Source organism: Notothenia coriiceps, unplaced genomic scaffold, assembly GCF_000735185.1.
Source record: "Notothenia coriiceps isolate Sejong01 unplaced genomic scaffold, NC01 NC01_scaffold00036822, whole genome shotgun sequence".
NCBI lineage: Eukaryota > Metazoa > Chordata > Actinopteri > Perciformes > Nototheniidae > Notothenia > Notothenia coriiceps.
The window spans coordinates 281,409-304,835 of NW_011369523.1; the positions used below are offsets into that span (position 1 = coordinate 281,409).

Genomic DNA, 23,427 nt, shown 5'->3' on the forward strand with positions numbered 1-23,427 from the left:
GGGGGTAGGACCAGAAACGTTTTTTAAGCTTTTTCTTGCCCCTGTTGAACATGACGGAGGCTATTTATTTATTTCAATTTTTTGTACCTTGAACGTTTTTTTTGTATCTCTTGGTTATAATTATTATTATTAAAAAAAATGTACAAACAGGACCAACAAACTCTCTCAAGACTCACAGAAAACACTCTTTGACCATCCAGTTTCCTTAAAGTAGCGCTTGTGATCTCTAATCCTTATTTGTATACATACATGGCCTTTAAAATGGAGGTTTGTATTAAGACAGCACCTGTTGGGTAGGGATTTTGGTCTCTTGAGCCACAGCTTGTCTCAGCCTGGACACGGTGCCGGAAAGAGGCACCGCCACCCCCACTCTCATGCAGTGGGAGCACTTTCCCTGGTACACCACTGTCACATAGAGAGGCCTGCAACACAGAAAAACAAAAATGTATCTCTTTGCATAAACACAGCTGCAGTGATGTTTCAAAGATAGACTCCTTCTTCTAATTTTAACTTCCTCCTGTCAGATCTTACATTCTTTTTCGTCCCGGGTTCAAACTAGGTCTTGTCCCGTTGCATTTTTAGGATGCAGGGACTTTTAGTTTCGTCTGATAGGTATTGTCTGGTAAACCAGATGCAGAGTCAGCTTACCGTGTGTGAGGTACCGGGATTGGCAGTGAGATGCAGAGGAAAGGATCAAAGGTGTTGCTCTGTTTCTGGCAGTGAGGGCAGGTCAGCGAGGACCTACACAGAGACATGATGAGGATTAACAAATGCATCTAAAGCAGTGGTTCTCAACTGGTCAGGCCTCGGGACCCACTTTTTTGTTTGTCAATACATCGCGACCCAAAGTTTGAACCACTCAAATCTATTCAACAAAAAATCGTGCTGTAATATATACGCTTTTCAGCATATATTATTAATTAAAGTGAAGTACAGTGCATATATCCCTTATATCCCTTCACAGAACTAAAGACTGCTTTTACATAAGGTTTAATGAGATGATGGAATCAAAGCTGAACTGTATAACATAAAAAGTCACACGTGCTGAAAAACCCTCAAGGGGGTCTGGGGGGATTGTCCACCAGGAGATTTTTAGAAATGCTAACATAAACTACGCATTCTGGTACACTCTGAGAAGAAAATAAATAAATCTATTACTACCCGACATGTTAATAATATTTTATGCCATTGTTTCTTTTTCACTTTGTTCTGACAGCTGGAGCTTGTCTGTGTGAATTACTTTAAATTGTGGGTAGGGGTAGATAGCTCAATCTTGATTCTGAACTGTCAGAGTATCATTTTAAAGGAATAGTTCAATGTTTTGGGAGGTACACTTATACACTTGGCTCCTTCCAAAGATTACTTGATCACTGTGAAACTATAAGCTTCAAGTATTAACATCTATTCTGTTTTATCATAACAAAAATGAATGTGTAAAACCAATATATTGGAGTGTACCAGGGGTTATGGGCTAAACTATATCCTGCCTGGCAAACTCAGGGTAACAACAAGACTCTGCAAAGTCCGGCATAGAACCTTACTAAAACCAAAGTGTTTCTTTTTGAAAATACAATTGCTTTAAGTGCTGTGTGCAATTTTTGGAGAAGGCCTTTGGACATGGTCAAAAGCTCTGGAAAAAGCTAGTTGATGAACCTGAAGTTTAGTATCAAAGAGTTGTGTGTTATGTGTCTGTCATCCTTTTCCCAACAGTTGTCCTTTTACACATTTGAGATTCATCAATTCATTTAATATTAAGTACATCTGTATTGACAGTCTCTGTAAACCAAATATAAACCATCATATGAAAGTCTCACCTGTATTGTGCCTGAAACAACTCCTGTACAAAAGAGCCAGGTGCTGGTAGTGGAGATCCTTCAGGGGCATTTTCCTCTTCTACTGGAGGCTAGAGAACACAGAATGACCATATAATGTATGTAATATAAGAAGAAAAATGCCGAATTAGGACTGTAATTGAGTAAATGTACTTAGTAACTTTCAATAACTGTTGTAAGTTGCCGTTTACCTTCGTGGGGGGTACGATTTCAGGGTGGATGATATGGTTGAGGTCTTCGTGGACTCGATCCAGCAGCCAGAGGAGGAACTCCTGGGCGTCGTGCTGGGAGTTACCCTTGAACTGCAGGGCGCTCTTAGACACCACATTCTGCAGCGGGACAAACAAATCATGGTTACATACGGCTCCTAAAACAGAAGTGGTTTTGTTGACATCATAAAATATTCAACGCTTCTGACCAGGATGATGATCAGCACAAACAGAAAGGTCAGCAGAGGGTGGTGGGGAGACGCAGGCAGGCGCGGAGAAGCTTTTAAAAACCATGAGGCGAGCTGAAAATCGACAGGGTAACCTCACTGACAATTAGCTACAGGAGATGACAACAGTGTGTTCTCTATGTAAACACCCAGGCTGGCAGCTATAAGGTCACCTCTACCGCCAATCACATGACACGCAAGGTCAAAGATACGAGGGGACTGAGCACCATGTGCCTCTCACAGCCTTTCCCCTGGGTCTTTCTTCCTCATTCTGAAGGCTTTACCAATGCAGACTCAGCATTTTGTACAAGATGTGGAGCAAATAATGAACTAGCCTTCCTTCTGTGGCTTGGCAACAGAGGGTTGTCTTCAAGTAAAGGCCTGTAACTGGAAGCTGTGGATACTACTCTATTGAAAAGACAATACACTATTTAGAGATGTATGCAGTGAGTGAGATGCGGACTGAATATCAATGACACATTGTTTTTAATATTTGTATAATGCTGTATAAAAATGTAAAGTGTAAAAACATGTGTCTGATGCTTTGTTAGAAGTTACAAATCATGATATGCAATAGTACAAACAAATAGGGAATGATGAAACTGACTACTCTTTACAGATATCAATCATTGAGTTTACCCAAAACAATGGAGGTATTTTCTAGATGAATTGGTGTGAATTGTAAAAATATGTTGATTTCTGTTTCTCAAAAACCACGATGATGTCTTGTCCAAAACCAAAGATGTTCACTTTCATTTCAAATAAAACGGATGAAAGCAGCAAATCATCATAAGCAAGGAGTGGTATCAATCTACCTAATATGGAACTATTCCTTCAAGAAAAGAAACAGCAAATCATCATCATTGAGAGGCTGAAAACAGCATGAGAGATTACTTTAACAATTAATAAATGATCAAAGTTGGAAGTTATTTTTCTGAATATTAAAGGTGGGGTAGGTAAGTTTGAGAAACCGGCTCGAGATACACTTTTTGTTATATTTCATGGAATGCTCTTAACATCCTGATAGCAATGAATACATGAAGTGCTTTGACAATAAATACATTAAAAAATGTCATCTGTGGAAGCCGTAGCGCTGTAAAAAGCACGACCAATCATCTGAGCCGGTCCGGCTAAAATAACTGGATGGCCTACCTGCCTGTCAGCCTTCCATCTGTGCACAAACTTATCTCTTGCCCTCATTGGTCATGTGCGCGTTCGCATGTGTTGGAGGAGGGGCTCTGTAAGGAAGTGGCAGATTTGTTCTAATTCTAGTGCACTCGAGCTGGTTTCTCCAAAGTTACCTACCCCACCTTTAACTTCAGGTGTTAGTAAATTAAATGCCTAAAAAAATATATATCACCACTGATTTCAGCTAGCTTGTTGTTTACAGACTACATCTATCACTGTCAAATACAACTTGTAAATGTCTCTCTTGTTCATCACAGTATTAGGTGTAGATCATAGCTCTAAGACAACTTAGACGATGTACAAAAACATAATCCTGAAACAGATTGCTTCTGGGAGAACATGGACTCTGACACACAGCGATAATTCCCCTGTGTTATTGTACGGATGTCTTCCTAATGATTTTTAAGTGCTCTCAGTTTAGGCTCACATTGTGGTCTGAAGGAAAGAGGCACAAAACCGTCACATGTGCATTCTGAGCTCTAAAGTGCACTAAACAAAAGAAAAGCATGTTGGCTAAAGTTCAGTTTCTTCAGCATGAACATATAAGGAATGATCCAGTTAGAAACGTTAGGATGTCACAAGCCAAAAGTAATCACCATGAGCAGTCAAACAATAAAAAAAGATGAATCACCATTAGCTTTATGATGTCCTGACAGTATTCTTAGTTTCCACAAATTAGATACTAAATGTGACATATTGTTTATATAAAGCTCCTGATAGTCTGGGGACGGACTCTATTTTTCGACTGAGTTCAAAAACATTCAAGGCCTCTCAGACGGGAGAGTATAATCTATATCCAATCAGACAGTTTGTACTTTGGCTGGCAACCAAGGTAGAAAAAAGTGGACAGAAATAGTAACTCATTTCAATGTAGCTTCCCTTTGTTGAGTATTTTTGAACTTTTGAAAGAAGAGAATAAGACCAAAATGCTTCACTGTTGCGTAAGAACAAACCTTTGTGACTATGACAAGCAAAGTTTTAAGTGCGAGAAGCGATGAAAAAGCAGGCGAGGCCACAACAGAAGCTGATAAATGTGGGACAGACAATAAAGCAAATCCAAAAACAGATGAGACTCAGATCTAGGGCTCAGACGAGCGGCTAGAAGTGACACAGAAAAACAGACTTCACCTGTTCAATAGGATTTGAATCCTATAAAAAGGCTTATTGTTAGCCCACATGTTACATAATCCGTAATCAGGTGATTGTGATGACCAGAGAAAACTACTTTTTTTATATAAAATATGAAATAAGATAACAAAGAACAGACTTGACTAGAGGTTTGTTAAGCAGTCACTCAAGGCCAGTGCTTATTCTCATCATCCTTTCTGCAAACATTCTAAAAAAAATAGAATATTTCATTATATAAGATAGACTGATATTCAGATGTTCTATACTAAGCAGTGGGACTAAAGCATCTGCATTTAGAGTTATTCATGTCAGTACAGAACATATGTTTTCTACTTATTGTTTTTTTTAAATGTAGGCTTGCGTAACATAGTGTTTTCTTACTGTTCACATATGTTATATATAATGATTAAAGCTAGTATATAGTGAACTGCTATCCAATAAGGACCTGAAATGACTAACATTGAAGCTGGGGCTACTGACAGCAAATGAAAACAACAACAAAGCTATTAACTTGAGAAGACCATCATCACCTGACATCTCAGTGTGTTTCAGTCCCTCAGTGAGAATTCAAATAGATCAGGGGCAGTGAAGGCACAGGGAAACTTTATTCTAGTCAGGATTTGACATTTATATAGTTTGCCTAATCCTGCGTGTTACTTTACACTCTTTTACTAAATAATTGTATGTTGCACTGTTGTAACTGTTGTGCATATATGAAAATAACACCTTTGAGTCTTTGAATCTTGAGTCCATATGCACTAAAACCATAACTAAGGACATTTACTGAAGTACTGTGGCCTACTTAAGGAAATGTACCATTTGGACATACTTTCTACTGGCATTTCCATGGTATGCTACTCTTTACTTCTACTTTATTACATCTCAGAAGCAAATATCGACTCGTTACTTAATTTATTGAATACTCATTACTTGTTACTTTAAACATATAAAATATTTAACATATTGACATGATGCAGTACAATACTACTAATGAACCCAGAGTCTCTTGACAAATTCAAATACTTGTGAATTTGTAAGTGATAAGGCAGAATACAATATATCTAATAATATACTACTGTGAAAATAGCTATTCTGTATCACAACACTGTTGCTATTGAGATGATAATACTTTTGTAAACACTGAGTATCTGAATTCAGTGCTTTTACTTGCAATGGACTTGTAATTGAGTATTTTCAGATTGTAGTATTTCTACTTGTACTGTAAGGATCCGAGTACTTCTTCCACTACTGCTTAACATCTACCCCTATATCTCCATATGAGAACATTGTGTCCTTTAGGTAGTTGTTGTGTGATTCCTTTATAACCCATTTCCTCCCCAAAACCCTCCTCAGACACACAGTGAGCCCCCCTGCATGATGCACAGCCTACCTTGAAGTCCCTGCTGTGCTGAGGTGTGTACTCAAAGGTCCAGAGAGCCCGCACCAGGCCGGACAGCTGCTCCGTCACCTCCCCTGCGTCCTGCTGCTGCTGCTGCTGGCTGCCCTTCTTCTGTACCACCAGCACCCCGTTAGACTTGGCCTTCTCGCTGCTGCTGCTGGTGGACTCCCCGCCTTTGAACTGCTCCAGAGCCAGGTACTCTGCGAACAGCTCCGTGTTGCTCAGGCACTGCAGGATAGCGTTCATGAAGCAGGTGTTCCCGTGGTTCTTGAGCCCTGCTACACCTGGCACCTTGTCCCCGAAGGGAAACCCCCCGCAGTCGCTGTCGTCGGACGGCAGAGACCCCCCGGTGGTGGTAAGGATCGAGCCGGCGTCGTCCTTCTCATCCTCGGCGGCCTGCTCGTCGGTGCTGAAATGAGACAAAGTGGACAGAGTCCGGAGAACTCTGTTCATAAAGCTCCCCACGGAGCGGACCGAGCTTCTCCGGAAGAGTTTTTTACTGAAGGATTTCTTCTCCTTGTTACTGACAACTTTCGACATTCTGGTGGCTTTTTTTCCCGCTTTTAAATTCCAGAAAATCCCCCCTTTTTACTCAGAGAGTCTCCTCAGCCCCCTCCATGCAGTGTTTCACTTTATCTTGTTTTTTTACGCAAGGCCCGAGCATATTTCACAGAAACACAAGAGGCCTGGCAGTTTGTGGGGATCATAAGCTATCACATGGAGACAGTGCTGGAGTGAAATCAGCCCACTTGCAACACTGCGTCGGATTGCATAAACAGCCTCCATGGAGAGCCGCTGTAAGGGAGCTTTACGCGAATGATCTGGGTCGTCCCGCACCAGCCAGCAGCCATCATCATCCCCCTCGCTCGGTCCGGTGACATAACATCACCTGTGTCATTGTTCACACGCGAAAACAAGGCGCTGTGGGGCGAGTATCAGTCAGACATAAACATCAAATTAGGCTGAGCGGAATTCCTCATAATTTATTAAAGAAACCGCAGCTCCACCCTGTTAAAAGACATGTCTTCATCATCACATCCACGACGGTGTTGAAAACGGATCCTTCTGGTGGTGTTTACCCCGTGGATGTGTTCCCTAAATCGCCTTCACAGTGCCCCTGCCAAAGTGCCGAGGAACAGCCGGAGCGGAGCGCCACAGCCCGCCGCTCCCTTGCGTCTCGCCGCCGTGGAGCATCTCTTCGCCCGCCAGATGTGAAAGGTGACCGGTCCTCCTCATCCGTAAGTGGTTTTCCCCCTCCGTGTCTCACTCTCCGTCCATGCGCTTTAATTCCTCCCCCGGATGGGATTCATGGCGAGGCCGCTTCTCCCGTCTCCATCATCATCTGCAGGCAGCGAGGATACTGCAGGCAGGGCGGTGACGGCTGACGTCAGGGCCAAACACGGTCCATGTTGGAGGAGCAGGTACACGGCATGTGATGCTGATGATGCTCCGATCTGGACCAAGTGCACTCTGATGCGAGCCAGTTGTAATGGTCATACATTATCACACCATTTACAGGGAATATAAAATGGTGTGTTATACATTATGGAAATAGTAACTATATTTCTACAGCTCGAGGCTAAAACACAAACGATGGTTAGTGTCACAGGAGTCCTGTCCCTTTAAGAGTTCTACAATGAGTTTGATGTTATTGTTGTACACATTGTCAGGTATTATAAATAGCTATTGATCCAAAAAACGTGTCTTAACATTAATATTCATTTTATTACATCTACAAATAACTAATTCATTGTTTTTATTAAAATGGTGATAAATACCCGTCACTATTAACTAAACTAAATTTGACAGTCTAAAAATCTAAAGATATCCAATCTTCACAGACACCAAAAAGCAGCGACATTAGGAAAGCTGAAACAAGGAAATGTGGCATTCTTGCTTGAAAAAGATACATCATTAAATAAATCAGCTATCAAACTTATCTCAATAAACTACCAGTTTTCAGCAATAATTTAAATAATTTTGTAGTTTAAAATGGTCCCAAAAAATAATAATCACCCAATCAGTCAGTATTTTTAGCACTACTTCAGATGTCCTATTTTAAGCATTTCCCAAAAACATGAAAAGCCCATTTTGTCACTGTTATCAGTCAAGAGTCTTACCTGTTTGTTAAGTATCTTTCTGCATATGTTCCCCGACAGTTCACTTTCACAGACAGACGTTTCACGACTTGAAGGTGAAAATACATTTAACATCTTTAAAGAACAAAGAAGGCGTCATGCGGAACTTGTGAGGAATAAATAACAGACAGTTTAAGCAATTGAGGATACCCAAAATATGGATTTAGCAGATAAGGCCATACATTATAAACTGGATTTATTACATTACAAATCCAGCCCAGTCCCTATTTCATCTAGCGGAAGAACACTGATTGAAAACACAATAGGCTCTATTTAGTGTCAATGTTTTATGTACAAATTATTATGATACTGCATGGAAAAATATGGAGAAAAAAGCTCACCTTCACCTTAACTTTGGAAGTAAACTGCAGAGTTTACAGAAAACAATACAGCTCATATCAGAGACATTACCTTAATTTAATATAATAGATCAATTATATTGGTCTTACAAATGATCAACAACAAATATATCAGTCACATAGATTTCAAATGCTGTCAAACATCCCCTGATGTATATAATGTTAGCTCGTTAGATGCAACTTAAAATAATGCAGAAATTAAATATGTTGAGTCAAGAGACTTGACTTGAAAGCAGTATCACCGTTGGTCATTCAAAGTCACAACAAAAATCAGTATAAAAAAGTCTGAACCACCCTAATGTCATTCTTTAAACATTCTCATAAATGCCATTCCTATTTCTCTTATCTTAAAATGCTGCGGCTCTACATTTGAGATAACAAGTAAACCAACCATTGATATCACATTCTTCTTCACTTATCCAACGTCCCGAGTGCTGCTCTCAGAGCCACTTTTACCTACAGTCCTTTATTCTCTTCCTGCTGTTAGTAGTCGATGTGCCGGACAGCAGCGATGGTGGAGGCCAGCCGGCGGGGCAGCAGTTTGGCGGTCTGTCTGAAGTCTTCTGGTTTGGCCCTCAGCAAGGTGACGATGTGCTGCAGGCCGCGGGACGGCTGCAGGCCCAGAGCGTCCATCACGTTGCTCAGATAGTCTGTGGAGCGGGGAACACCAGTCATCAATATATGACATGTTTTCCTGTGACCCTTAGAGTGGTGCAGGAATTATGTATTTGTATAGACCGGACCTGAAGCTAGCATTGCACTGGCTCTCACAAATAAAAAGCCAATGGGATTTTTCATTGGATTTTGGCAGAAAATACACTTAAACACACTTTAATGATCAGCAGGATAATCTCCACAAATAAAAAAATTAAAATGTGGGTGAAATTCAATCAACTCAAGTTAAAAGCTACAGTAAGGCTATAAAAACAGTACACCCAGGTAGCATAACTCACATCAACCCAACATAGCTAAAGGTGGACATGTGTTCAGTGTGATGAAGTTTAGTAGTCACATATATCACCTGTTTAAACCACACTTCTGATATTTATAATTATGTGTATGTACTGGCGTATTTTATGTCTTAAAACAATAAAATATCTTACACCTGTTTGAAGCACAGACCTTATTTCTGCACGAGACAAGAGAAGCAGATGTGCTAAAATGCTAACTCTTTTCCGTAACAAGACTTGCTAACTATATGCGTCTGTCCCTCGTTCTGGTTAGTGTACCGATATCTGTGGCCAGCTGTTTAGTGGAATGGGGGCCCAGCTGGGGGATGAGCAGGATGGAGTCACAGTAGGTCTGCATGGTTGCCCGGGCGATGGAGCCCAGCCAGTAATCTGCAGTGTTGTCCAGCTCGGGAAGATCGTCGCCTGAGACAGAAAACAGATGAGGCTTTAAAAAGGTGTACAGAGTGTAAACAGAAGTGGTATGAGGTAGATACTGTTTTAGGCAGATGGGGAGTTTAAATTAGGTTGGAAGGGAGGTATAGATACTGAAGATACAGGATAGATGTCAACATTATGTGAAATAGAAAAGGTAAAAACATTATCATGGCAGATTGGTGTGTTATTTAGTACTTAGTTTGTTTTTGACATCATCTTGTTCTCAAAGAGGATTGACTTTAACTTATGAAGGAAAAGGAAAAAACTGGACTTGCTACTGAGGAGTCAAAGTTACATTTCTCAGTTTGCTCTCTTTAAAAAAAATCTATATATATTTTATAATTTGACAATTAATTCATTGTGTTAAGTGACTCTTACTCACTTTCAATATTGAGGACAACAGAAAAAAAAGGATTAAAATAAACAAGAAGCCGTTTTAAGCTCAAGGTAAATACCGGAAAGAAAGAAGGCTGCAGTAATTGGAGGAAAGGGAGCAGGGAGAAAAATAAATATCATGTGGAGTGTTAGATTGAAAAGAGGATGAGGGTTGTTGTACAGACACCTTGCTCTGGAGGGAAAGGGAGCTTCCCAGCATGCAACGCCATCTCTAGTGCCGGGTCCTCCTGAGTCACAAATGGCTCCAAGTGGAGAGGCAGAGACATCAGGTACTGACCAATCTGGAGGGAAAGGCAGACATATAGTTTGATACAACATCATCATTTGAAATCAGTTGTATTACACGTTACAAGGCAGGTCCTGCTTTATATTTATTGATCAGCACTGCACATTTAATTCAATTTCATGTTGTATGTTAAACCGAGCTGGACTAACGTTTGTAATGTACTCCTGCGGGGACAGGCTGAAAGTCGGCAGGTCCTCTGTGTAGCTCTCTCCAAACCCAGATTCCTCTTGTCTCTGAACACCAACACCGGGGGAGGAATCAAACAGTGTGAGGTTGGATTCAAATAGACATAGCACGCCCCAACACTCAAACAGTCCTAAAGCTCTCTGCAATGCACTCAAATCAGTATTTCAAATCTAATCATGTAGTAACTTGACACTTAATCACCTCCATCTTGGAGACGAGGCAGAGCTGGTGTTTGATTTGCAGGAAGACGGAGTCGAAGGCCAGCTGGTTGGCCTGCTGGTTGAGTCTGATCAGAGCTGCTCTGGGCTCGACTAACAGGCTGGAGTTACCTGTGCCCTTCTCCTGCAACACAAGGGGAAGAATGTGTGATAAAAAGCTTTTATAAATCACTAGATAAAAATGCCACAGCTAATTTTGAATAATTAAAACAACATTCATCTGCTACTTAGTAATTATTTATCTATTTATCTAATATATCATTCCAATAACTTGCATATAGACTCTTATTGCACTATTTAATTTTTTTAAATGTTTTTCTGTTTATCTGTGTTATTGTATTGCACTGTTGGAGAAGCCTGTGACCTAAGAATGTAATCGGCATAACTACAAGGTAGCTATGTTCGTATGACTAAATAAAGAACCTTGAACCTTTGTCAGCTCTTTTCATAGGAAATCGTCAACATTAGCCATGCACCACATGACACACTCCATACCTTTAGGGAGAAGAGAACTTCCATCAGGCTGTTGTATTCAGCCATGTTTCCCCTCTGAAGGTAGTTGTACTCCTGCCAGGGGTTCTTGGTGGTGCTCCTCCTGTCAGTGGAGCTGGCCTCCTGGAGGCCTGCCAGGCTGCGTGGGCTGTACGAGTCTGACAAATATTTACCTGCCGAGCCCAGGATCCTGTGGGAAGCATCGATTGTATTAAGATAATTAATGTAATTAGAAAAATCTGACATTGTGCCTTACATGACTCACATACAGAGAGGAATGCTCTAGGGTGAAACAACCACAACACATTATGACATTCAAGCACTCTTACCTGTTTGATAGCTGCTGCTCAAAGGCTCCACATTGTCTTAGCAGTTCTCCACAAGTGGCAATAATCCTGCAAAACACAACGTATACCGTTCATCCATTAATACACAACTGGAGGCAGCATGTTAAGCAAGGAAGGCAAGACTGTTCCTCTCTTCAGCAGAGTGTCTCAGACATACAATTATTATGGATTTTAATAGCCACCCTCAAGGTCTTTCCATCGATGTGAGGGGTCTTTCAAGTTAACTTATGGCGCTTTTCCACTGCAGGACCTAGCACGGCTTAGTACGGTATGGTTAGGCCTTGGTAGGCCAAGCTCACTTTATGCTGCGTTTCCATTACAGTTTAGTACTGGGGTAGTAACTATAGTAACGCAGTGTAGGCGGGGCAATCGGCTGTTCAGCAGGCTTAAAAGGTTTTTCGCCTCCCGTCTTGTCAAAGCATTCATTCATGGTTTCTACTAACCGGTATCAGTATGTTGTTACTTCGGCATCATTTTGAAACGTGTATTACAATTAAATCACGGTAGAATATTTTCATTTTTTTGTAGTTGTAGCCCCCTTGCCAGCGATTCTCTCTGACCATTCAGCAGTCGAGAGTGTTGACGTCACTAGTTTAGCATGTTCAGCCCGGTTGTTGGCCCGGTAAGAACCTCGATTTTGGAGGGCCAGAAAAAAGGTGAAAAAGTAGCCCTGAGCCGGAACTACCCCTAGTGGAAAAGCAAAAAAAAAAGCCGTCCGGGTGTGGCACGGCACGCTTAAACCGTGCTACGTGCTGCAGTGGAAAAGCGCCATTAGTAATACAAAAACCTGTTTCCTAATCGTCTCAAATGTAAAAGAGGAAATTACCTGACGGAGTTCTGAAAAGCTGTCCAGTCCTCCTGGAAAACAGAGGAACTCGGCGTTTCCTCCAGTTTACACTTCTTCCTGATCGACTGCAGGGTTGTGGAGAAGTCCGACATATACCTAGATCAAGCACAATGTTAGAAAAATCAACTAAAATAAGCTCCACATCTGCAACTTATAAGGCAAATTATTTTTAGTAGATGGGTTATAAGTGTGGGATATTTACTTGGTGAAGAGAGCTTTGAGGGCTTTGAGGAGGCCGCACACAGCCAGTCCGTCTGTCAGTTTGACGCAGCGGTCCACAGCAGCGCCGGCCAGGCCAAACAACTTCCCTACAGAGTGGCTCAACTCTTCCACACAATCAATAACCTCCCCATGCTCCTAAAGAGAGGAGAGAACATGGAGAGTGAAACAAGAAGTGGCCCAAACAGAGAAATACATTGAAATATGAAGTAAATCAGATTAAAAAAAACAGTTGTAAAAAGGTTTTATTTAATGTATTATTTGAAGTGTGTGTGGTGTCTAACCAGAGGTACAGCACTGATCTGGATGAGCAGGTGGGCTTCCTCCAGGTCTCCGTACTGTAGCTGATAAGGCTTGTAGGGGTCATACAGCGAGCACACCAGCTCAGTCACCTTCAGCAGATTATTCTCACCTGGGGAGGAAACACAGACAGAACATAAGGACACAACTCCATCTACATCTGAACTATCGACAGTCATGTCTGTTCTAATGTACAGACCCAGGTGTGGCAGCATGGCGGCCTCCAGGCTGTGTCCGAAGGTAGAGGTGGTGTGATGGAGCTCCAGCAGCGTGTCGAGGCGCTGCTCCTGGGCCGACCGCTCCAGAGCCGAGCTCAGGCACACGGGGATGGAGGGCACCATGGCCCCCAGAGTCTGGATCAGCAGCACCGTCACCACCTCGTACGGGTTCTTAAAAACCTGAGGAGTTACAGGTATAACGTGAACAGAATTAAAAGAGCATTCTGAGGGACAGTGTTTATAGAGGTTCAAGGCTTTTATTGTTATTTGTAGATGATAGATACAGTGTAGTTATGTCAATGAAAATATTAGGTCACAGGCTCCTCCAGTGCAACACAATAAAATAGATACGAAATAGAAATAGTGCAAGAAGAGTCTATGTACAAGTAATTGGAATATGATATATTAGATAAATAATTTGTAAGTTGCAAACAGATGAATGTTATGGATGTTCTTTCAAAAGTTAAGGAAAAAAAAGAAAAAGTTTAGACTGCAACAGTTGCCGTTATCACGCTATATAAATATTTAATTTGATGTTTCACTTATTCTTACCGATCACTATCCAGCCCTGTCAAATAGTGAGTCAGGGTAGAAAATAAAAAAGGCATTTTCGGAGGATTTTTGCTGTGTTTGAAATTTGAATAGATTTTCCTACACAACAATACATGTTTTTGTCGCTTACTTTACTGTGTTTTAGGGCAAATATCTCAAATATGTGAGCAATTTTGTCCTTTTCCCTTGATTATCTTGACACTGTAGGAAGTCAACCAATGCTTCTGGTACTGCAGGGTGACTGACCTGGCTGCTCCACTGTAGTTGAGAGTGCCACGAGGAGAGCAAGGTGTCGTAGAATTCAGACAGCTGCTGATTCAGACTGAGCTCGCTCTGAGAGAGATCCTGCCACATGCTCACCAGCTGACCCTGGAGAAGCCACAACAAACATGTCAACACAGGGGATACATCAGAGAATATGATTTTTCTGAAGATCATTCTTAAGGTTATGGAGAGGCCTGTAACACTGACCTTGTGACACTTGTAGTAGTAGGCAAGGAGCTGTGGCATCCTATCTATCTCTGTGAAGACTTTAACAAACAGCTTGGCTTGGTCTGCAGAAAGAAAACACAGAATTAAACTTAAATGAACTACAGAAACTGAACGATGGAATACATCTTAGAAATACTGGTTTCACTGGGTCTTACCTAGAGACATGGAGTTAAAGGTTGCTACTATCTGAGGGCTGGCCAGAGCTTCCAGTCTGTTCTTCAGAGCCTCCAGGTGGACACACTTCTCAGAGTAGTCCGGAGTATCCACCAACATGGCCAGACTGTTCTGCATGCTGGTCAGCTTGGAGGAAATGACTGCCATGTCCTGGAAAAGGAAGAGAACATAATTGAATGAACGTACACAAAACAATACCTTAATATTCTATTATAAAAGACACAAATTATACCGTCAGTAAAATTATCTTTAATTCCTCTTGACCGAAATCAAATCAGTTCAAATCAAGGGCCTGGAAAATTGCTTGATTATGTTAGAGGTCAATTTACAAATGCATGGGCTTCCTGTCCACTACAATGAATTGTAACTATTCTTCAAAAACAAAACCACTTCTAAAAAGCAACAAGCCTTTCATTAAAAATGTTTTTATACATTTCACATACTTTTTTTGTATTTTTTTCACATTTATATTCTTATTTGCTTCTATTCTATATTTATGTTTCTAGTTTTGCTTTAAGGACATTTCCTTTTATGTTAAAACCTAAATTGCAAAGATTCTAATTTAAATCGATGTTTAACAGACGTTCATTGTAAAATAATATCCCATTCCAAAACAGTAATTGGTTGTGAGTCTGGTTGAGCAGCAATGTCTCATGATCACAGAGCAGCAAGCCAGACAAAAATATAACCAGAAGTCCTGTGGCGTTGTCTTTCATGTGTACCTGTGTTTTGAAGGTCTCCTCGATGTCTGCACTCAGTGTGCTCCATTTGTCGGCCTCCTGCAGAGCTTCAGCTGCCAGCTGCATGCGGCCCTTCACTTGATCGATCTCCACCAGGACCTGAGGAGTAGGAATCACACAATGTGAAAGTCATCTGTAAGAAATATCCTCATGCACCCTCAACATACTGCAACTGTCAAGCTTTGAGCAGCAGTTTTGTTTCAATAACATGTCACCAGGTAAAGATTTGTATTATTATTATTTTACATGCATATGCAGTAATGACAGTGATGTAAACACACACACCTGCATAGACTGCACAGTGTCTTGCTCAAACTTCCTGATGTCCTCTTTGACCAGAACCATTTGCTCCTTGAGGAAAGAGGCCTCCTGTTTCAGAGCCTCCACGTCCCGCAGCACTCTGGGCATGTTCTGGAGCGCCTGGTTACTGCTCTCTGCACGCAGACAAACAGCAGAGGATCAGTTAGTAAATACATACAAGAAAACTAAAACTGGGAATTGGGTTTCTACAACAACATCAAATGATTGTTAAGGAAGGAAAACAACTCACTATTTCAGTGACTCTGGCCTATCATGTAGATTGCATGGAGCAAAGTCCCAATAAATGAATCCGAGCCGAAAATGCAATACCGACATAGAATAGCATTACAAATAAGTAATTATACAACTGTTTTCAAGAGGTGTTTTTTCATCTTTACAGTCATGTTGGAAGCGTGTTGTGATGTAATGCACCATAATTGATGTTGTTTATCATTTTTAAAGTCTACCCTGAGTGACACAAATAAGGATCAACTTTCAATACATTCAATAACTAAGGAGTAATGCAATTCAGTAGATTTATAGACTTCTTGCACTATTTTTTATTTGTATTTCGACATTTTATTATATATGTTGCATAGTTGGAGGAACTCGGTTCATAAGATTTTCATTGCCATTTCTACCCTGTAGTTTATGTGCATATGTCAATAAAACCTTTGAATCTTGAATCTAGTAATGGACGTAGTAAATCTGTTTTATTTAGACAGCATAAGATTAGGCTAGCTGTACTCCTGAAACCGGAAACGGAGTGATTAACCTCCCACTTGGTGCATCTAAAACAAGACAACCTACAAACTGTGAACGTGGCGTTAAAGCAAAACGTCATAACACTTTACTTTAAGCTCTTACCCTCAATGGCATTGTTGACTTCCTGGATGAAGAGCTGCAGTTTCATCACCAGAGTGGCTGCGTGTGTGTCTGCCTTCCCCGGAGCGTCCTTCTGCACCACCTTGAAGGCTCCGTTCACCCAGTCTTTCACATCAAATTCATCATCCAGGAACTTAGAGAAATCCATGTTCCCTCTTCACTTTCTCCCCAATGCAAGAAGCTGGTGTGCACTCAAACTCTTGTGGTGCAGTGCAGTCTGTGTCATCGACCCATTGCTAACGCTAGCTAGTTTTTCCCAAACAATGGCTTCGACACAAATATAAAATAAATAGCCCAGGAAAATGAAATTATCATTACAACTAAGTATAGCTCCAGCAAGGCGACGGCTTCCTCCAGAGTTGTTTTTGAATGTCTACGGCTCTAAAAAGAGAAAAGTAAAGACATGTTTCTGTGTGTTTGATGCTGGCAGAGCTAATGCTACAGACGCTTGACAACAACTTCCTCTTTGTGCTTTCTGTTTACCTTCCCCAGAAACCAGCGCCGGAGCGGTTTCATCAACTTTTTCAAAATAAATATATATTTTTTGTAAATTTCTATAGAGAAAGACAACAGTTCGTCTACCAACAATTTTAATATTTTTAAACGAGTATAAATCACATTTTGTGTAGAAAAAAAGGAAGTGTCCCACATAAGTATGTCCGTGCAGAAACGTCATTTTTCTAATGGGCTTTTTGTTAGTGTTGTGATCTTGTGATGCCCCAAGCAAATCACATATATGTTAAAGAAAATTATAGCAGTATACGTTTTACACTACTTGTGTAATTATGTGCTGATTTAATAACTTTATAAACTGTATAGCATGAATGTATTCACTTTGCTTACCTCTTGAGGCAACAATCATACAAACCAGTCATGATACACAGCTAGTGGAGCTATAAATGACTGCTTTAACTGTATCTTTAGGACTATGACCCATTTACTAGAGCTGCAACAATAAAAACGGTAATCCTCAATGTGCCATAAAAGTTTGTGCATCAATAAACTATAACACTGCATCAAATATAGTTCTATTGCCTTATAGTGCACATTGAAAATTATTCTTTGGGTGATCTTGGGTAGCTTAGTTTTTATAGATAGAGAAAAACTTTGAAAATTAAGGACGGATAGTATATTTATGTATTTGTAAAATGGCATTTGATGGCAAGAAGCTATTGGCACACATAGGTCACTAAAATTGTCAAGGAGCTATAGGAGATCTGCTTTTGCTGTAACCTGTGTTCCACGTGCTAGGCAAAACCAGGACTCTCATTCTAGGGTTATTTCATATCTGCTTCAGTGGACATTTATCTCTTCACACAATAAATGAAAAATATGCAAAACAGAAAAGCAGTTAAAGCCTTGAAAGTGGAGGTGGAAGGCAGTAACACAACTGAAACCACACCTCAACCAGCTTCTAGCAACTGTCCACGAGGATATTCATAAGAAAGGTATTCCGACTGCTCTTCAACACCTTTAAAAAGATGGGAATAATAAATAGTATTAAGGAAACGCTGTCCAAGGCTGTGTTCACTCCTTCAACTCTGTTATCCGGTCGAGGCGGACTTCACATGGCTCAGATCCTTCTGTCTCTTGTCACCTTTCTACTGTCTGCCTTCAGAGGAAAAGGTACTCACTCATACTGGAACTATGCTATGTTCACCTGGGCCTTCTGCCCCATCATGACCCTCATCATCACCATTATTGAGATGTTCAAGCTGGACGTCATACTCAATCTGTTCTGCATGGACTGGCCTGACTTCGCCACAGGCATGGCCATGTCCTCCACCCTCATGACCGTCTCTGTCGCCATCACATTTGTGAACTTCTACGCCTGCCTGACGTGCTTTTACAGCCTGATAATCTGTTTGTTCGCAATCTTGGCTGGCGTTGTGTACACACTTGAAGTGGTGAAAGACAAAATCTGTGACAAGAAGAAAGGGAGCTACCTGGCCGCTCTGCCTGGATTCTTCAAGGTTTTGGAGGCGTTTGTGAGCTGCATGATTTTTGTCTCACTGACCGGTTTCAGAGACAAGCCGGCGCTGATCATATGTGTTATCGCCTACATCATTCCTTTCCCCATCCTCCCTCTAATCATAGCCACCAACATCCTGAAGAAACTGAAGACGTGTTTGCCCTTTAACCTGGACAGATTTGTGTTTATATTCCTGGTGATTTCAGTTGTGCTTTATATTTTTGCTGCTATTGTGTGGCCTATTTTTATGTTCAGGAATAACCCTCGGCCCAGTGACTGCCCCCCCAGCTACTGTATCTGGGCCATACAGTTCATGGTTGCATTTTTTACCTACGTCAATCTTATTTTGTTTTCAATCGACCTCGTTTTCACCCTGCTTGGTATCTGTGGCTTTAAGCGCTCATAGTGGTGAGATTCCTAACCCCGATATGACCTATAACGACAAAAAGAATGTATGATGAATACAACATCTTCCCATAGCATTACATTGTGTATACACAATCATTTTCTAGCCTATGAAAGATTTCTAAGCTTTGTCAGCCCTTAAGGCAGTCTCATTTTTGGATGTCTGTTTTAATAATCCCCTTTTAGTTGTATGGCCCTGCCAATTATGTTTTGCAAATGTTGCATTAGGTCTGTTTGAAAGTGAAATTACACATGACTGAACATACCCGTGTTTCCTTGGATCTGGCAGCTACGAACCGATAAGAGTCAGAAAAACCAAAATGGGAATAAAGTTACGCTTTGATAAAAAAATGGTTTCCCTATTTCTGTGATCTGGTTTTGTCACTAGGACATATTTTTTGGGACGGAGATAAAACACTGATCTGCTTGTGTATACATTTTGTCTATGAAATATTGTTTTGCATACTTTTTTAGGTAATTGACGGATAAAAGTGATCCTATGCTTAGAAAGCCTTTAGTATTTCTTGTTGATTTCTTTATGAACATGGATTTGAAATGATGTCTATAAAACGAAGAAGCAAAGCTGTGTTAGACAATGCAGTCTCCCCTATATTTAATCATTTACATTTTTTTATTGTAACTTAATATAAGTAGACATTTGACAGTTGCCACAATGTTTAATTCCCTCACAGTTAACAATAGTTCTGGGCCAGTATATTTAAATCAGCAAGGGACAGTATATTCAAATTTCATAATACGGATGCGAGGAATCTGAGATAGTGAATGCAAATTTCATGGCAAACACTGAGAACTATGAAATGGAAATTAACTACGAACAATAATGTATTTACACACTATTGTTAAACCTTATTACAAGGGGGGGAAATGGCATATAGAAACAATGCTTCACAGTCCGAAAGACATCAGGGGTCCAGCTTTGACGACAGTGGGTGAGCACCTACAGGCCTCCTATGGCTCCTCGAACTCGGCGGTCTCCAGCAGACCCTGGAAACAGAAGTAGTGGGAGTTGCAGAAGACGGGAGGTTTGTTGGGAGACGAGCCCACCACTTCTGGTTTCAGCGACGCGAAGGGGCAAGCTCCACTTCCCTTCAAATGCATCTCCAACTCCAGCAGGATCTGCAGGGAGTAGGTCATCTCCGTCTCACTATGGCAGGGGGGGAAGTATCAGCAGGCGTTACACTTAAACACACCATGGATACATTTACATGGATAATGGAGCATCCACCAGGCATTAAGTATATTTGCATACTTTTCATGCAATTGTTTTGCAAATCTATTACAATGTGCACGTTTATAAACTGTTCTCTGTGAATTTAAATGGGGACCTGAATTGAACTCTGAAAACGTGCCAGAGAAAAAAATATGTACAATTAATTACAGAGAATTACTAACATATAACATAAATGAGATGTTAAAAAATAATATACAGTTCACCAAGTTATTTATTTCTATCAGATTACAGTCTCAATGTACTTGGGTTTGCATTTATTTATAGATGGTTAGGGTATCTAATGTTAAAATCTGTAACTGGAGTTAAATATGCAACTTTTTTTGGATTTAGGTGTCATAAATCAGCAGTATTGGGATCGATTGAGGTGATTAAGTTAAAAAGTAGAAAACACATGCGAAAAAAGGTAATAATGTTATATTGTTTGACTTGGTTTTGACTACTTATTTTAATGTATAACAATGCTTCCTTTTATGACCCTGATTTTGATGAATATTGTTTATGTCAAATCTCAACTGTGATCGTAATTAGTAAGGTACACTACATTTAACAGAAGCACTGTACTTTAGTAAATCTACTAAGGTGGCTGCTATGTAACACTCACTTGAGAGCAGTGAAAAGTGAAGGAATCTCATAATCCCTGAGGAGCAGAAGAGTCGGAAGCCAACCTTGTTCCAGCGCCTGACTGGCATCAAATCCTTGACACAAAAAGTGTAAAACATTTTAATATGAACAAGAACCTCCTCATATGGTTATTAGCTATACATGAAGTGGCTTTTGTATTATATATTTTTGTGTGATAGCATGTTTTTTTACCAGGATGAAATCCAACCACCAGGTCTGGCTTGGCTGCTTCCTCTTTCTCCACCAGCTCCTCCCAGAACTGGTGGTAGAGGCCCTTGTAGGCGCTGATGAAGACCCTCTGCCTGGGGCCGAACGCCCTGAGAGGAGGCCTCACGATGGGCCCGTCCACCACCTCTGGTCCCACCATGACTATCTCTATGCCCTGGTGTCCGGGGAACATGTTGTTCAGCTCGTCGTAGTCCGTCAGTCTGGCTCCCATGGTCTCGCTTTGGCCCGCTCCCACCAGGTGAATGGTGAGAGGTTTGGAAATGGGGTTAAGACCGAACAGCCTCATGCCCCAGGCGATGGTCAGCGGCCTGGAGAACAGCTCACTGCAGACCCTCCACAGAGAATCCTTCAGGACCTCATCGACAGGCGGAGGCCTGCCGGCGTTGGTCCACAAGTCTTTCATGTTTGCTCCTTTTAAGATGGGATCGAGGCGAGGTGTGAGATCCCCCTGCATCGCAAGCCAGTCGTCCCAGCCTTTAATCTCTGACTGGGGCTTTGACCATTTCTCTGTAGGGAACGGTAGGTCTCCTGATAGGAAAAAATAAGAAATATGTTTAGTAGTAAAAACAGGAGTTCATGAGATGTGGTTTTAATCCTTACTTTCAACTTCCTTTATTCCTTTCCTGGGAGAAGACTTGGCTTATCCAATTGTATTTTACCATTGTTTAAGAAAATGTATAAAAAAAGCGTAATTAGACAGTATGAAGTTGACTTTTGATTGTGTTCTGGTTTTATGTTTCAGTATTTGTAAGCAACTGTGACTGAAAGAATGTTAAACTTTTTTTTTAAGAAGGGGCAGGTAAAATAAGATGTTCTTCTCCCTGCTCCTTTCCACCATCCGCTATACAAATACAAATTAAAACAGTATAAGTGTACATGTTTTGTAAAGTGTACATGTTTTTGTTTTTAAAATAACTGCCATGAACAAATAAAATAAAAATAAAAATGTGTGTGGACTCTCTTCCATTGATGTTTTACCTTTGAATAAAAGCCATTCCACAACTCGGTCAATGGAAGCCAGACACAGCTGTGAGCAGAATTTCTTGTGTTTGGGCCAGTCATTCTTTTGACAGTCTTTACAGCAGTAGTAAACAAATAGACATCTGTGCAAAGATGGGGAAAAAGCACAAGATTAGAGATCACAAAATGACTCACTTTGATGGAGGGATATTTTTTGCTGCAAAGGTCTGACTGGTGATTACCTGGCACAGCGCTTCATGCTCGGTGGGTTTGAAAGTTGATTTGGCTTCTTCTCACAACAGGCACAGATTTTAAAAGACTCCTCCATCTTCTCAAACATCTCCTTTTGAGACTGGAAGGTCATGGCTTTTCCCTTGGTCTCCATACCAGCTCTGGAAAGACAAACCAAAGAGGTATTGAATACAACATAAGTATTGAAAAGTAACTCTTTCGTAATAACAGTTCATTTATAAGCACCACATGCTAATACCAATTGTAAAAGTAACAAAGATCGTCTATTTCTTTCTAATCTTAGACATTTGCTACAGTATGAGGAGAGGAGTGACTGCATGCAGGGATTCAAATGAGTTTAACTGTTGCAAAAAAGTTGCCTGAAGCTGGTGATAACTCGAACTAAGGCAAATATGTTAGCAGGGAGTTGAAGTATGAAACAGACTGTGGCTAGCGTCTTTCAAATGTCGAGGAGTTTAATTACCGAGCAACAGGCGGTACTGTTCATGTGCGCGTGACTTCTACAGTCAAGACTTTTATGGAGGACAATGTACATTTAGACATGTTGTCTCAAACAAGGGACATAAGCTCCAATAATATAGCTATAACTCACTTACCTCTTGGTTTCCGTCATTTTTAAACTAGTCTCCCTCACGCTCTTCTCACAGTTTCTTCTTCGAGTTTCGCTCCTCTGGTGTGATATATGAGTCTGTGGGGGGCTGCTGTTCCTCATATAACGTTAGCACCTGTGCTGACCCTTCTAGAAACCTCTGACAACCCCCAGACCCTTCCTGACTTCACAGGAGGAGCAACACAAATATATTGTTAATTTGACTAATTCAAACCAACCAGGATATAGTCAATGTTAACACTAAAACAACATGAGCACCACTGTTACAAAGTGTATTTTATGTTTTAGATATATGTGTTTAGTCTTTATTTTTTGTGTAATGGTTACCTACTGTGGGGAAGTTAGTTTGAGGTTGGGTATTCAGACGCAGAGGTGCATCATAATTGACCAGTGCAGTAATACAATGATAATCTGGAGGAGTTGTTGGTTTATCTGACTTTGAAGCTAATGAAAAGACATCAGACTTTCAATAACATATCTGCATATTTTTATAAAAATATTCATATAAAAAACGATCTATATAAATATGTGTGTGCGTGCGTGCGTGCGTGCGTGTGTGTACACAACCTTTTGCCCCTAGTAAAATATACTATACTCTTGTGCTTCCACT

At 40.8% G+C, this 23,427-nt stretch overlaps 3 protein-coding genes across 3 annotated transcripts in view; all 3 read right to left on the reverse strand.

The window, feature by feature from the left end:
* Positions 1–7,460, reverse strand: part of LOC104964204 (ubiquitin carboxyl-terminal hydrolase 31-like) — a 14,763-nt gene extending 7,303 nt beyond the window's left edge. Inside the window, exons 1-5 of the mRNA XM_010792941.1 lie at positions 5,975–7,460; positions 2,024–2,161; positions 1,815–1,903; positions 649–741; positions 287–422 (exon numbers count right to left, since the gene is read on the reverse strand). Coding sequence (XP_010791243.1) covers positions 287–422; positions 649–741; positions 1,815–1,903; positions 2,024–2,161; positions 5,975–6,523 — 1,005 coding nt within the window. The 5' untranslated portion in view covers positions 6,524–7,460. The remainder of the gene's footprint in view (positions 1–286; positions 423–648; positions 742–1,814; positions 1,904–2,023; positions 2,162–5,974) is intronic.
* A 933-nt stretch (positions 7,461–8,393) lies between these two features.
* Positions 8,394–16,974, reverse strand: cog7 (component of oligomeric golgi complex 7). The gene is made up of 17 exons (XM_010792933.1): positions 16,500–16,974; positions 15,618–15,766; positions 15,315–15,431; positions 14,574–14,742; positions 14,398–14,480; positions 14,173–14,295; positions 13,356–13,554; positions 13,141–13,268; positions 12,840–12,994; positions 12,617–12,733; positions 11,773–11,838; positions 11,447–11,633; positions 10,935–11,075; positions 10,697–10,780; positions 10,428–10,542; positions 9,710–9,853; positions 8,394–9,130 (listed from the first exon to the last, which is right to left on the reverse strand). The coding sequence occupies exons 1-17, from the start codon at positions 16,663–16,665 to the stop codon at positions 8,964–8,966; spliced, it is 2,310 nt and encodes a 769-aa protein (XP_010791235.1). The 5' UTR covers positions 16,666–16,974; the 3' UTR covers positions 8,394–8,963.
* A 2,503-nt stretch (positions 16,975–19,477) lies between these two features.
* LOC104964198 (putative protein MSS51 homolog, mitochondrial) lies at positions 19,478–22,888 on the reverse strand. Its single transcript, XM_010792934.1, has 6 exons — positions 22,804–22,888; positions 22,198–22,347; positions 21,974–22,098; positions 20,960–21,523; positions 20,748–20,841; positions 19,478–20,059 (listed from the first exon to the last, which is right to left on the reverse strand). The coding sequence occupies exons 1-6, from the start codon at positions 22,818–22,820 to the stop codon at positions 19,864–19,866; spliced, it is 1,146 nt and encodes a 381-aa protein (XP_010791236.1). The 5' UTR covers positions 22,821–22,888; the 3' UTR covers positions 19,478–19,863.
* Between the last annotated feature and the right edge of the window lie 539 nt (positions 22,889–23,427).